The sequence below is a fragment of the Ambystoma mexicanum genome, chromosome 14 (genome assembly GCF_040938575.1).
Source record: "Ambystoma mexicanum isolate Mex_15411 chromosome 14, UKY_AmexF1_1, whole genome shotgun sequence".
Lineage (NCBI taxonomy): Eukaryota > Metazoa > Chordata > Amphibia > Caudata > Ambystomatidae > Ambystoma > Ambystoma mexicanum.
In genome coordinates this window covers 541,729,539-541,744,858 of record NC_090940.1, presented here as the reverse complement: position 1 = coordinate 541,744,858, position 15,320 = coordinate 541,729,539, and the positions used below count along the sequence as shown (strand labels likewise).

Sequence of the window (15,320 nt, the reverse complement as noted above, 5' to 3'; positions counted from 1 at the left end):
AACAGGAATGGAGTGGCTGGCCTTAAAGTGATTAGTAGTGTCATTAATGATGTTGGCTATGATTTAGACAGTGATGTACTATAAAATCTAATGCAGAATGGTTTTAAAAAATGAATGAGGTTTGTGTCGTGAGTTCTATGTCATATCATCCACAGGCATTTTTACGATGGGTGTTATTACGAATGCATTTTACCGAAAAAAGTAAATCGAAGGTTTTTTTAAGCTTCCCTCCCCCACCTATTTGTAAATGTTTCCGACCCCCTACCCTTATCTACCCTTCCCCACTGCCCCTCCAAATTTTCATAAAAACACCAGCCGAAAAAACGACTGGTGATGAAACAACGTTGTACTGTGCTGTGCCGCCTGTCACCACCACATGACTCTCTGTGCCGAGTCTTTCGCCACTCATCACGACATCGCTGTATAAACATTGATATGCTCCCTTATGAACCTGTTGTTGCTCTCCATTGCCCCTCATTATGCACAGCTAGGCAATTGCTGTGCTGTTCAGTTTTCACTGTCTATACACACCAACCGACACCCTGCCTTGTCGAGTGGTGTGGTAATGGCTTTATTGGCTTCTTATATGGGCTATACTAACATGTTCCCAGCCTGCCATTCACTTTAATTGTTTAGTTCACACATGCCATTTCGAAGGGATTGTGTCCTCTGACGTATTCCTCATCTTAGATATCTCCTTCCAGCTCTGCTGGCCTCGGAAATTTTTTTCTCTAGAGGGCGCTGTGCGTCGACGTCCTCCGAGTCGATGTCCCTCGACAGCCGCCGTATCGACGTCAACGTCATCCTGCCTATAAAGGCCGCGCGCAGCGTCCGTTGTTCAGTTCCGTTTTTCCGCGCTTACTCAGTGCCTCGGAATACCGTTGCTCAGTTCTTGTCAGATTAATCCTATTTACCTCGAGTTATTCGATCCATACTCGATGGCTTCCTCGTCGGAACCGACAACTCCTCGATCCGGCTTCAAAAAATGCCGAGATTGTGGGAAAAAGATGTCGCTGACTGACCCTCACAGAGTTTGTCTGTGGTGTTTGGGAGCTGAACATCATTGTTCGGAGTGCGAGGACTGTATGTCCATGACAGCTAAAGCCCTGAAGGAGCGTAGGGGGAAGCTGGAGAAAGGTAAGACTTTTAAAGCTTCTTCTTTGTCGACGAAGTCGAGACACTCGTCTCCTCGTCACCATTCGCGCTCCAGGTCTCGGAGTGGGTCCCATCACTCCTCGAGATCGAAGCACTCGAAGAGGAGACGTCGAAGATCCCCTTCTCCGTCTTCCTCTTCCTCTGTTTCGCCAAAAAGAATCCCTTGCCCCACGAAACATAGTTCCCGGGCTGAATGGGAGGAATTCCGCAAAAATATGATGAGCGTCTTCGAGAAAGCGGCCTCGACCCCCTCGAAGACTGCCGAGAGCGATGCTCTGGTTGAAAGACCCGAAGGTCAAAAACGCCACGAGTCGCAGTACCCGGCGAAGGAAACCTCTCGAGCGCGTCTCGAACCCTCGAGTAGGACTATGACCTCCAAACCTTCCTCGAAGGTTCCGTCGACGAGGGTTCCGTCGACGCCGAGGTCGGTGTCTTCGACGCCGTTGTCGAAGGAACCTTCGACACACGGGTCTGTCGACTCGACGCCAGCTTCGACACCGGCGTCGACGCCAAGAAAAGTCACGGTCACGACACACCCAGTGACTATCCCCAGGTCCTCGATGGCGATGGCTTTGAGATTGTCGAGTAGAATCCCAATTCTGTCAAGGTCATCGAGGCCTCCGCCTTTGTTTTCGACGCCACGCTCAAAGCCTTCGACGTCGGCGTCGACGACATCGACGTTTTCGAGGCCGATAATGACAAGCTCGGCACCCTCTGCCCTGGAAATGGGATTTACTCCCTTTATGAGTTCAGAACAATTGAGAACTATGTCCTCAATTTTGGAAGAGGGTGAATTGTCTGAACAGGAAGACACATTTGAGTTGCAGGGACTGTAACCCCAATTAGAGAGGAATTTTCCTCTGAAGAACGCAGGTTAAAGGATCTTCATGATTCCTTACATGAGGCAAGTGGGTTAGACACTTCCCCTGAGGTGGAGTTTGCTAGGCCAGACCCGGGGGAGCATGCTGAAACCCCCTATAGAGCCTTAATGGCCAGGATCACAGAGTTAATGGGGTGGTCTGCACCTTCACAATCTTTCCAACAAGATGACCTCACGGATATTCTTGACAAAGGCCCACAGGAGGATCCTGTGGTGCCTTTTCATAAAGCTCTTCAGAGGAAGGTCATGACAAACTGGGAAACCCCAGATGTCTTACCAGCAGTAAATAAAAAACTGTCTACTAAGTACAGGGTATCCTCTACAGACCCGGAGTTTTTGTCTAAACACCCATCCCCAGAAAGTCTGTTGGTACAGGCAGCATCCTCTACTGATGTCAAGACGGCTTATCCTACTGTCCCACAGGACAGGGACGATAAAAAATATGATGCTATGGCAAAGAAAGTCTTTTCAGCATGTAGCATGGCGTTAAAATCTGTTAATGCTACTTGCACCCTTGCTAGGTTCAGCCATACACTTTGGGAGTGTGCTTCTACAGCGGCTGACTGCATCCCGGAGGGAGAAGAAAGGGATGCGTTCCTGAATATTATACAGGACGGTAAAGACGCTATGTGCGAATCCCTCCAGACGGGCATTGATTCGGCTGACAGTATCAGCAGAGCAATGGCGGCAAGTACATCAACCAGGAGATTCGCTTGGTTGAGAAAGTCTGGTTTTGCCCCAGATGTGCAAGCCAGGCTCTTGAACATGCCATTCGATGGCTCTTCTTTGTTCGGGAAAAAGGCGGATGACAGTTTAGAAAAACTGCAAACTTCAAAAGCAGCAGCAAAATCCCTAGGAGCTGCAATCCGTCAAACTCCTTTTCGTCTCACAGGATCCTCTGCGAGGGGCAAGTCCTTTCGCTTCTACTCCGCATTCGGAAGAGGTAGAGGACGACCGGCTCAAAGGGGACAAAGAAGAACTACCCGAGGTGGACGGGGTAGATATTCAAAAGCCGCAGCAACAGCAGGTGCCTCTTTACCATCGGCATCTGCATCAGCCGCCCCAAAACCACTCTGAGGACTTCCCTCACAGGACACCTGTAGGAGGCAGGTTGACTCAACATCTGGCGGTATGGCAGGCTATCACGTCAGATGCTTGGGCATTGGAAACAGTTGCCCAAGGTTACTGCCTGCCTTTCCTACGTATACCTCAGAGTCATCCACCGGGGATCAGCTCTCAGAAAGCTCCAGATCCGCTCCTCTTGCAGGAAATTTTGGACCTGCTAGAGAAAGGTGCCATAGAACCGGTACCTGTAGCGGAGAGGAACAAGGGCTGGTACTCCCCTTACTTTCTCATTCGAAAGAAAGACGGAGGACTGAGACCCATCTTGGACTTGCGAGAATTGAACAAATTCCTCAGAAAATACAAATTCAAGATGGTCACTCTTTCTCAGATCCTCCAGGCCCTTCAGTTCCAGGACTGGTTGTTATCTCTGGACCTTCAGGACGCTTATTTCCATGTGCCTATCCATCTCAAACACAGGAAATACCTGAGGTTCGCAATTGGCAACTCTCACTATCAATTTCGAGTGCTGCCATTTGGGCTGACCTCCGCCCCGAGGGTCTTCACCAAGTTAATGTCGGTAGTGGCAGCAAGTCTAAGGAGGGAAGGGATTCACGTCTACCCCTACCTGGACGATTGGTTGATCAGGGCTGTTTCTTCGGAATAAGCTCAGATCCAGCTAAATAACGTGTGCCACTCCCTTCACAGACTGGGCTTCTCCCTCAATTTAAAGAAGTCACAAATGATACCATCGCAGAGACTCCAGTTCATAGGAGCGATCCTGGACACTTCCCTGGGAAAAGCCTCGCCACCAGAGGTGAGGGCTCAAGATATTCTACAGATGGTTACCAAGTTTCAACATGCCCAATGTCTCCCAGCCTTCGACTTTTTGAGGTTGCTAGGCCTCATGGCATCCTGCATTTTCCTACTGCCAGAGGCTCGCCTGAGAATGAGATCCCTCCAGTGGGCACTGAGGACTCAGTGGTCACAATTCTCAGGGAGAATGACAGATCTTCTTCAGGTTCCCGACAGAGTAGCTCGAGACCTTCTGTGGTGGGCCTGTCAGGAGAACATTCTGAAAGGAGAACATTTTTGGCAACCCTGGCCGGAGATAACAGTAGTCACGGATGCCTCACTCACGGGGTGGGGAGCCCACGCCAACGACTTGACCATCAGCGGTCGTTGGTCTCCATCGGAGTCCAGACTACATATCAACCTGTTAGAGCTGAGAGCCATCAGACTTGCGCTGAAGGCGTTCCTGCCAGCTGTACAAGGGAAGAACGTCCTGATAATGACGGACAACACAGTGGCCATGCATTACCTCAACAAAAGAGGAGGCGTAGGATCACTACCCCTGTGCAGAGAGGCGATGCAGCTCTGGTTTTGGGCAATCCAAGAAGGAATCTCTCTATCGGCAGTTCACCTAGCCGGAGAGAAGAACTTGACAGCGGACGCTCTGAGCAGGCAGAGCACAGTCTCCCACGAGTGGGAACTAGCTCAGGAAGTCCTTCAAGAGATCTTCGCCCTTTGGGGAACCCCTCAGGTAGATCTGTTCGCCACCAGCGTCAACAGGAAATGCGATCTGTTCTGCTCAAGGGAATTTCCCCCGAGAGGAGCTCTGGGAGACGCGTTCATAGTGGACTGGGAGTTTCAGCTTCTGTACGCGTTCCCACCAGTCCCTGTCATTCCTCAAATGATCAGGAGGTTGAGAAGATTCCGGAGAACCATGATCCTAATTGCCCCGGATTGGGCCAGGAGAACGTGGTACCCGGACCTTCTAGACTTGTCCATCTGCCCTCCAATTCGACTTCCACTCAGAGAGAACCTACTCTCAAAGAAGGGAGGTCAGGTTCTCCATCCAGACATCAAAACCCTCAACCTTCACGCTTGGCTTCTGAAAGGTTGAGGTACAAGGATTGGGACCTCCCTGATGATGTTATGGAGGTGTTGCTTTCGGCAAGGAGGCCAGCAACAAAGTCTTTATACCGCTGCCGTTGGAACAGATTTTGCAGCTGGTGTAGAGAACAGAATATTGACCCTTTTTCATGTGGTACACCAATGGTTTTGTCCTTCCTTCTATATTTGGCGAATTCAGGCCTTCAAGTTGGCACCATTAAGGGCTATCTCGCAGCGCTATCCATCTTTAAGCGCACTGCGGAAGAACCATCCTATTTCAAATTACCCTTGGTAATACAGTTTCTAAAGGGGTTAACCAATGTTTATCCCCCAAGACCATTCCAAGTTCCCCTATGGGATTTAAACTTAGTACTAACTTTCCTGATGGGCACACCTTTCGAACCACTCCATTCTTGTTCGTTAAGATTACTTACCCTTAAAACTGTTTTATTAATAGCACTTACATCTGCTAGAAGGGTGAGCGAATTACAAGCTCTTTCTTGTAAACCCCCTCACACAATATTTCACAAAGACAAAGTTGTCCTGGAAGTGAAGCCTAATTTCCTCCCAAAGGTGGTTTCGGAATTCCATATCACTCAGAAGATTACCCTACCATCTTTCTATCCTCCTCCTCATCCGGGGAAAGAGGAAGAGAGGTTACACAGGCTAGACCCTAGAAGGGCTTTAAGTTTTTACATCAGTAGACTAGCCAGGATAAGACAGGCAGACCAGCTGTTTGTAGGTTACACAGGTCACAAGCTGGGGTTACCAATAACTAAGCAGACCATTTCCAGATGGATCATTCTAGCCATTCTGGAATGTTATAAACTGGCAGGGAAAGAGCCCCCTCAAAACCTTAGGGCTCATTCGACCAGAGGTATTGCAGCTTCATCGGCCCTCAAAAGAGGTGTGCCGGTTAAAGACATCTGTGCGGCCGCTACATGGTCGTCTGCCCATACCTTTACACGATTTTACAACTTGGATTCCTCCTCCAGTCAAGAGACTAGGTTTGGAAGGGCTGTACTGCATTCTATTCATCAATAGAAGACAGCATGAAGTCAGTACTCCCTCCTCCGATAATAGAATACTGCTATGGGAGCCTATCTAAGATGAGGAATACGTCAGAGGACACAATCCCTTCGAAGAACTAGTTACTTCTTACCTTGTAACGTTCTTTCGACGGGATGTTCCTCCGACGTATTCCTCATCGACCCTCCCATCCATCCCCGCAGTTCTACTTCCCTTGTTGTTGCAGCTTACGCTCCTTCGTGGTGATTAGTCTAGTCCAGAAAGAATTATTGTGGGCTACAAAACGGAACTGAGCAACGGACGCGGCGCGCGGCCTTTATAGGCAGGATGACGTCGACGTCGATACGGCGGCTGTCGAGGGACATCGACTCGGAGGACGTCGACGCGCAGCACCCTCTAGAGAAAAATTTTTCCAAGGCCAGCAGAGCTGGAAGGAGATATCTAAGATGAGGAATACGTCGGAGGAACATCCCGTCGAAAGAACGTTACAAGGTAAGAAGTACTTTAGTATAGCAGGCATTTCGCCACTGTTTTCAACTCGCAGGACAATCGGCAAGCTTGGAACCTGTTCCTAACCACCTGTAAATGCCTGCATTACAAGGTTTCCTTTGTGATATGTACACACTGCGTACTAGGTGACTAGACACAGATAAACTCCATCACAGGAAAGGCCCAGGTGAGACTTTTTTTCCTCCCTGCTCAAGCTCAGACAGGGTTAGAGCCGTTGCCTAAACAGGGGGTGTGGGGATCCTGGGAGTGTCTCTCTACTGGCCTATATCCCGGGTTAGAGTCTCAACCAGAGTCTTTAGCTCACCATCCTTTCCTTAAGAGCAATGCCCACTACATATCAGTCTGTCTTGCCCAAGCGCAGTCAGCACCGAAATGCCAGGCAATTCTCTTCTGAACAAGAGTACCAACAGCAACCCCAGACACGTGTTTCGTCCTGGTTGGGCCTTGTCAGTGAGGTGGAGCTGTGCCTCTCTAAGAACAGTGAGCAAGGGTTCCACGTCTGGATTCCCCATGTAACTTAGGGTGGAAACCCAAAGCTACTTAATATGCATCAGGTGCTTATTTCTGCTACTGCAGAATAGATCCATCTGGTACAGCATCTTAACATTTCAGAATGCACAGTGCACTTATTGTGAAAGTGTTTATTTACAGCATGCAGGATGTATAATATTCACATTTTACTCTCTTATTCAGGTAAGGGCGCGAAGGCCCTGAAAACAAAAAGTGATATCTGTTTTGTTTACAGTTTGTCTCCTACGTAATGGGCAGGATGGAAAAGTATTTTAAGGATCCACTGACCTTTGATCCAGACAGATTTCATCCGGATGCGCCAAAGTAAGTGAATTTCCAAAGAATATCAAATCAATGTTTTGAAGTTTCAAGTCCAGGGTTCTACAAGTCCAGTCCACAAGATTGCAAACGCACCAGGTTTTCTGGTTAACCAATCAGTATGTAAGTGACTTCTCTTTAAATTCATTGGATTCAAATATAGGTTGTGTACAAATCCTGAAAACATGGTAGCTGAGTTTGCACTTGAGAATTGGAGAGACCCCTGATTCTAGTCATATACTCTATATATTGTGCATATTTTGGGAGGGGCTTTATTTTGAAGGTATTTCTGTATGTAATATTAACCTTTTATGATGGATAAGTGGTTTTTTTTAAACCTCAAAACCTCAACTGGACACATTGGGTTGTTCTAAATGGGTTTCGATGCTGTCAGATCCAACATTTCTCTTGCTGCCAGCACAGCACGGGCCTGCAAACTTCTAGTTGCACATCCCACCAAACTTATTCAGCATAGTGAATGGTGAGAGATCAAGGGAGTTTTAGTGCAAAACATCTGGAGAACCACAGGTTGTAGACCCCTGAACGCGCTCTGAAACACCCGTGTATGAGCACAATATAAATAAAATATCATATTATATCATAACTACAGAGGACTGTAGGTGTATGGTTGGAGGATGACACTGCCATTAAGACCAGGGGCAAGATTATGTAAAAAAGTTGGCCAGTGCAAAATGTTGGGTTGGTGGTCATTTCTTTCATATTGCACTATGGGTATGTTTGACCGCACTTCCATTGTGCAGTATAGTCCTTGACTGGCATGCAGTGTTAATATTGGTGTAGAGGAGCACACCTGATAGGTGACAAATCTTCCTTGGGTTAATGTACTATTTCTAGTAAGAGTTTTTGTCAACTTTTTACATCTGTTTTAGGTGCTTAAAGAGAGTGATTCTGGGCTACAGAATCTAATCTAAACAGACAAAATAAACAGGTCCACTCTACACATGAGTGACCATATCTCCGTGCACACTTTTGAGCATAACACTATGCAAATTCCGATTTAGCCTTTCAATTATGAATTCAATCTCAAAGTAATTTTTTCAATTATTTAATGTTCTGAGACAAAGTATAAACGTGTTTCAAAAAAGAAAATAATTGAATTTCTGTGTTTCTCATAATGCATTCAACATTAACAGTTTTCTATGTACATGGTACATTTTCAATAACCTAAATAAACATTTCTTTTTTTTCATCTAATATAATAATGAATTCAGTCACATAGTCCAAATCTAAGGCTTATTTCTTTCACTTAAGTTGCCTTTAAGCTGCTTTTTAGTGCACAACGCGTTTCGGGCAATTCTTGCCCTTCATCAGGTGCGGGCAATACTCAAATTCTGGTAACTCTGTTTCTGAAATTTAAATAGAAAAGGATCCAATCAGTTTCATTTTTTACTTGAAATTATTCGATGTTATATGACTGTTCCTCAGGCTATAAATTAAAGATAACTCTGACCTTCAGTTTCACTGGTGTAGAAGATCAAATGTTCTTCCAAACTCTTTCCACACTTTCAATTAGCCGGTTCTCTCATGGAGATTTGTTTCTCTCGAGCGTACAACGCGGGATCTTTTTGTTGTACCTGTTTGGAAAACAATGAACGGATTGTTTTCACTCTGTGTTTTTTACTTACATTTTGGTGCGGGTTTTGCACCGGGATCAGTCGCTTTGTAATAGCGCTGAGTCCCAGTGTCAAAACCCTAATTCTATCGGTTTACTGCTAAGTCATTTTATGAGCGCATGTGATGCGTGTGCTCATCTCTGATGCTGGATTCCCGTGGTGTTCCTTTCTCGTCAACGTGGTGGTAACGCCGTGTTCGTTTCTCGTCAACGTGGCGGTGCCGCCGTGTGAAGGCTGACCGCTACTCCCCGTTCGATCGTCTGGTCTCTCTTCTCTCCCTCTCCGTGATTTTCCGTGTGCGCAAAGCAGTTCGCTGTAATGAGGGGTCGCCAGTTCATTCGGTTGTTATGGTAACTGAGTCACTGTTGGATTAGACGAGGTGACTTACTGTTAGTTATGCTCGGGCGCCATCTTAGTATGGATTTACTTGCAGTAGAGTTCTTGTAAAATACTGATACTGCATGTTCAATCAACTTGAAATCTGGTGAATTTAGCTTCATACTTCAATCTTTCTACATACGTTCAGTTTTCACAAAAAACAACTTAAGTCCCATTCTGCATTCATGCCATTGGGTTGCATGGAGTCCAGTTTTTTAATCCTGGGTCAACCATTGCATTGAGCAGGTGGTTCTACAAATGGTCTACCAGAGCTATTGCCAAATGTCTATATTTTTCAGATAATATATCATTAGATTATGAAAACTGCAAATAAAAAAACAGTTTCTATTCTACTATATTCATCATGCCCAACGGAATCCTCTGGCCAGTAGGTCCTTTAATTGAGGGCAAAAATGGGTGCGATTTGCAATCATAATGGCACTTATTCGACTCAGCATTTGTACAAGATGGGATAAAGTCACATTTTGCAACCATCAGTTGCATCTCAGGGGTTAAGTGCCAGAGATTCTAGTCCAGCATGTGATGTGCTACCTGGCGGTAGCAACCAGATGGTTCCAGATAGCATCTTCTTCTGTCTCTGGTTATCTGGTCTCTTAATTTCAGAGGTTGATGCCAGTCCGCCTATACATCACAGCCAGAGGGTAACGGAGCTAATTTTGACACCGTTTCCCACCCTGGTGCCCTCCCAGATCCAAGTAAACAGAGTTAGGAGTGTCAACTCACTCTTGGTATGCCAGCAGGTACATGCAAAATGGGAAAGCCAACCACGTTGATGCACTACCTACTCTGATGTACTTCAAAGAATGTCTTTATTGCACTATTTAAATTCCTGCTGCTGCTGTGCCTGATATAGCATGCGGAGATAGATCTCTGTCTATCTCTCGTTCTCTCTCTCTCCCGTTCTCTCTCTCGCTCTCACTCCTTTGTTCTCGCTCTTGTTCTTTCTCTCTCGTTCTCTCTTGTTCTCTCTTGTTCTCTCTCTTATTCTTGCACTTGTTCTCTTGTTCTCTCTCCTCTCGTTCTCTCTCCTCTCCCATTCTCTCCTCTCGTTCTCTCTCGTTCTCTCGTTCTTTCTCGTTCTCTCTTGTTCTCTCTCTTCTTCTCTCTCTCTTGTTCTCTCTATTGTTCTCTCTTGTTATCTCTCTCGTTCTCTCTCTCTTGTTCCCTCTGTTCTCTCTCCTCTCTCTCTTGTGCTCTCTCTTGTTCTCTCTCTCTTCTTTTCTCTCCCTCTTATTCTCTCTTGTGCACTCTCTCTCGTTTTCTCTCATTCTCGCTTCTCTCTTGTGCTCTCTCTCTTGTGCTCTCTCTCTTGTGCTCTCTCTCTCTCTTGTTCTCTCTCTTGTTCTCTCTTCTCTCTTGTTCTCTCTTCTCTCTTGTTCTCTCTCTTGTTCTCTCTCGCTCACACTCTTGTTCTCTCTCGCTCACTCTCCCTCCTACCCCCACCCCCTCCATATGTGGGCAGTTGGACACAGATAAGCTTTTCAGGGGTTGGGTTAAAACAGACCTTGTAAGGAACTAGAGAACCAAACTGCAATGTTTTTGATACTATAATACATGTGGAATTTCTGCAGCACTACCATCTAGTCAGTAGCCAGCACACAAAATTAACCATTTCCTTTGTACTCGCATAAGAAACAGATGGATGTTTTTTTTCTGAGTAGACCCTTTTCAAGAAGGAATTACATTTTGTGTATTCTCTCTGTACAAAATAGGTATTAAAAGTTGAAACTATATATTTGCATTAATATTTTAAACTGGCTCATTCTAAAAAGTTTACCATGTTCCTGTTTATTCTAGTATATATTGTGAACAAGAACATTAGTGTTGCTGAGCAAATTATCAAATCCTAAAATAGTGCGCTATACAAATACATACAATAAAAAACTATCAGCCTAAAGGCATTGAGGCGCTGTTTCATGAAGGTTACTTAAGGTTACATTAGTAACATTGATATTCTTTGCTCAGGGTTACTGTGAGTGTGTAGCATGGATGTTACAAGAGTACATATTCGATAGTTTGAGTTACAATGGTGGAAACAATAGCTTCATGGTACAGACAGTAGGAACCAACAGTATATAGGCTAGCTATATAAACAGGAATGTTTTTAGCGATTTCCTGAGTCCAAGTTTTTGAGATGGGATGGGAGAGAGTTCCAGTGGGTGGCTGCCATGAATGGAAAGCTAGAGCCCCCTGCACGAGTCCTTAGTATCTTATGAAAGGTGAGGTGATTTGCGTAGGCTGCCCTGGTGGGCCTAACTTCACTGGGTTCACAGAATCTCTGAGATAGGTATCGAAGGGTAGTACCGTAGAAACACTTATGCGTAAGGGCAAGGATCTTGAATAGGATACGCTCTTTAATGGGAAGCCAGTGAACTAGTTTCAGAGATATGTTCCCTTTTGGAGATGCCAGTGGCGGCCCTAAGGGCATTGATTTGAACTGTCTGTAGGTTACAGATGTTTTTCACAGAGGTACCAGCTAGGAGAGCATTACAGTAATCTAGCCTAGACCCAATTATATCTCTTGGTATAGTGAGGCAGTTCTGCTCTGAGAGGAAAAGTCTTGCGGAGTTGAGAAGTTTGGTGTAGTAAGCTGCCGCCAAAGCAATAGGGTTTACCTGCCTGACCATAGAAAGGTTGGAATCTAAGTAGACGCCCAGGGTTTTGACCGCGGAGGAGACGGGGATTATGAAGCCATCCACCACGAAGGAGCTGTACTGTTCGTTGAGCTTTTTTAGTGTGGCCTGTGAACCTATTAGCAGTAGTTCCTTTTTTTCACCCTTGAGGCACAGCCAATTCTCAGCCACACACTTTTGAATAGTAGAGTAGATAGAGTTGAGGGTTACAAGGTCTGAGTCATAATTGCCAGAGAGGGGGGTGAGGACATGCGGATTGGCATCATTTGTGTAGGAGATGCCTAGCGCGTCCAAGATGTTGAATAGAGGCCTTGTGAACAGGTTATACAGAGTCAGAGATGCAAGATCCTTGTGGGACTCAGCAATTGATAGTGCTAGGGTGAGAACAGGATTCATTGGAGAAAACCCTTATGACTCTTTTCAAAAGAAAGGCAGTAATCCAGGTTATAGCTGATGGGGAGAGATTAGCTGCAGAGGAGAGATGGTGACATTGGGTGTTATGGTCCACCAAATCAAAAGCTGCCGATAGGTCAAGGACAGAAGGAGGGCTGGTTTGCCTGATTCCCTGAGATCATCCATATGGTTTTTCAAGTCTAATCATGCAGTCTCAGTGCCATGGCCTGGCGAAAACCTGATTGCTGCAAACCTAGCAAGTTATTAACCTCCAGGAATTTTTGGACCTGCAGGTAGGCTACCTTGTCCAGGATCTTCAGCAGAAAAGGGACTGTGGTAATTGGCCTATAGTTCCCTGGGATAGTGGGGTCTAGTGCAGGCTTCTTCAGAAGAGGTCGAACCCACGCCTCCTTAAAACAGGAGGGGATATGGCCCTCAAAGAAAGAGGCATTAATGAAGGCTGTTCGGAAAAGGGCGAGAGAGGGGGCACAGTCCTTGATAAATTGTGCGGGGCACACATCTCCTTTATAATTGGAAGCTTTAATAGTTTTGAGGCGGGCTAGAACTTTGTTCTCATTCATTTCTCTGAAGGAGAAAGGTGGAGAGTCTCGGATAGTGCTGGTGGGTTATTTGGTGACTGAGCGTATTTTGGTGAGGAAGAATTTGTTCTTGAAGGGTTTTGAGTTTGTCGAGCATGGCGTCTTGCAGGCTGTTACACCACTCTTTGTTTTTGGTGAATGTCTGAGGGGTAGGAGTAGGTGATTCTAACACCCTAAAAATGGCGCAAATGTCTTTTGTGTCCGATTTGGTGTTTGCTATCCTGGTGTTGCAGGATTTCGCCTTGGCTTTGGTTATTACTTTATTGTAGTCTCCAGAGATATCCTGGAAGGCTTGTCTGGTGGGGACAGTGGCATTGGCCTTCTATGCAGAGTGTGATGCCCTTTTCCTGGTGCTCAGCTCGAGAAGCTCCTGCAAGAACCAGGCATTGGAGTGCTTGGAGCATTTGGCTTTCCTCATGGGGAGTGGGGCAATGGCATCCACTGCTTGGGTAAGGATGGACTTAAAAGAGCTACCTAAGGTATTGGGGTCTCTGGAGAAAGGGGGACGAAGAGCCGGGACAAGGAGGAACGGGATAAGCCTTTCCTTGATAAGAAGGCGGAAGCTCCTGGTGAGTGCGGCTGGGAGGAGGATTTCTTGCTTAGGCGGCCTCTTATTGATGATGAGGTCAAAGAGGATGGTGTGCCGGTCGGACCATGGAATAGGAGAGATGGCCGTTACTGAAGGCAAGCAGTTGTGCTGAGCCACCCAAGAGAGGGTGCGTCCTTTGATGTTAGTAGGCTGGGAGACGGCCTGTTTGAAGCCCAGGGTAGTTGGTGCTTTGTGAAGCGTAGCAACTTGTGAGTCATTGGGGTCATTGAGCCCTAAGTTAAGGTAACCTAGGAGGATGGCTTTTGTAGTCTTTTTCAGGTTGTTTGAGAGGTGGGGAAGGAGGGTATACGGTGAGGAAGCCTGCTTCTGTGTTTCTGGTTGTCATGGCAACCCGTGCAGCCAGTTCGCTGCTCTTGGGTGCAGTAGATGCCGCGCAACATGCGAAGGGGAAGATGGAGGTGTAGAAACACTCGGATGTTCCAGAATCAAAGGAATCAGCTGATGAATGTACAATATTGTCTATGAACACCTGGGGCAGGGGGGAGCAGCCAATCAGGTTCCTTTGTTTGCAGGCCTCACAGAATATTAAAAGAGGAGGATCTCAGGGTAGGGATGTCAATGCTAATGGGGCACCGTGTATTCTGAGCCCTTGATGCGCAAATCTTTAGAGAATTCTGTTTGTTACCACATTTAGCCCATTGCCACTTAATCCTCGTTACGCAGCTCATATTCCTTTTAAACGCCAATCCTATTTGCCATCCACCAACACCCAAGCTTCGCCCTCTTAGTTCATAAACCTGACTCTGTTTCCAATCTTTAATATCAAGAATGCTATGGTTTCCCTATAAGTCCACTCTCGACTCCATTTTTAAGTGATTGTTGCTGCTGCCACTTGATAGTCCATTTTCAATGTCTTGTACTGAACACCCGCTTTAGTGACCATGTGCATATTGTTTGAGGGATGCCCAATTTCAGGATAGGTTAGGGCACTGTCCAAAGAGGTGGCAGATGGTGTACAGACCCTGGTCCTGCCAGCGTGCGGCAGGCGATTGGCAGTCTTTAGTTGGGGTTATATCTTCCCTACCTGGGCACCATGGAGTATGGGTGCACTGAAGAGGGTGCCCTTCGGACGGGTCCCACAAACGAGAACTGGGGAGCAGAGGAGGGGCCCTCAGAATCCCATTACCAGCCTGTAGGAGCTCTTGAGATGGTGAAGGGCGTCCCTGGTCCCCATAGCCCCACTGAGTGCCTAATGAGGAGTTCCCCATGAAGACTTTGTTACATGGCATAGTACCCAGTCTACGCCCCATACTAAAATAAGAGGGCGGAGGGGTATCCTGAAGGTTCACTTTTAACATTTTTTTCAAGCTGACTGACCATGAAATGTAATCGGCTGTACATGATTATTTTTTTATTGAAATTTTCATAGACTGCAATGTAAATGTCTGCATTTTTTTAGTGCACTTTTGGTGGACAATAATGTGACCTGATTTTTTTCTTTTTAAAATTCGTCGATTTCAATCAACCAAAGTGCACCAAAAAATACAGACTTTTGAATTGCAGTCTATGAAAACACGTATGATGATACATCCATGCATATTTTCCTTGTGCATTAATTCGCATTTTTATAACTACTTTGAGACAATTTGTGTGAAAGCAACTTTATACCCACCAAAGTTGAGCATCACATTTGCAAATGAGATTTACATTTTCATCAAAAAACCTTATAGTTTTACAGCCAGCTGTAACGGC

General features: G+C 46.1%; 1 protein-coding gene across 2 annotated transcripts in view; it reads left to right on the top strand.

Annotated features, from left to right (window-relative positions):
- LOC138526940 (cholesterol 24-hydroxylase-like) overlaps positions 1-15,320 on the top strand; it is a 524,604-nt gene that overhangs the window by 476,648 nt on the left and 32,636 nt on the right. For both annotated transcript variants that reach the window (XM_069637830.1, XM_069637831.1), the window contains one exon: positions 7,278-7,366. In XM_069637830.1, coding sequence (XP_069493931.1) covers positions 7,278-7,366 — 89 coding nt within the window. The remainder of the gene's footprint in view (positions 1-7,277; positions 7,367-15,320) is intronic.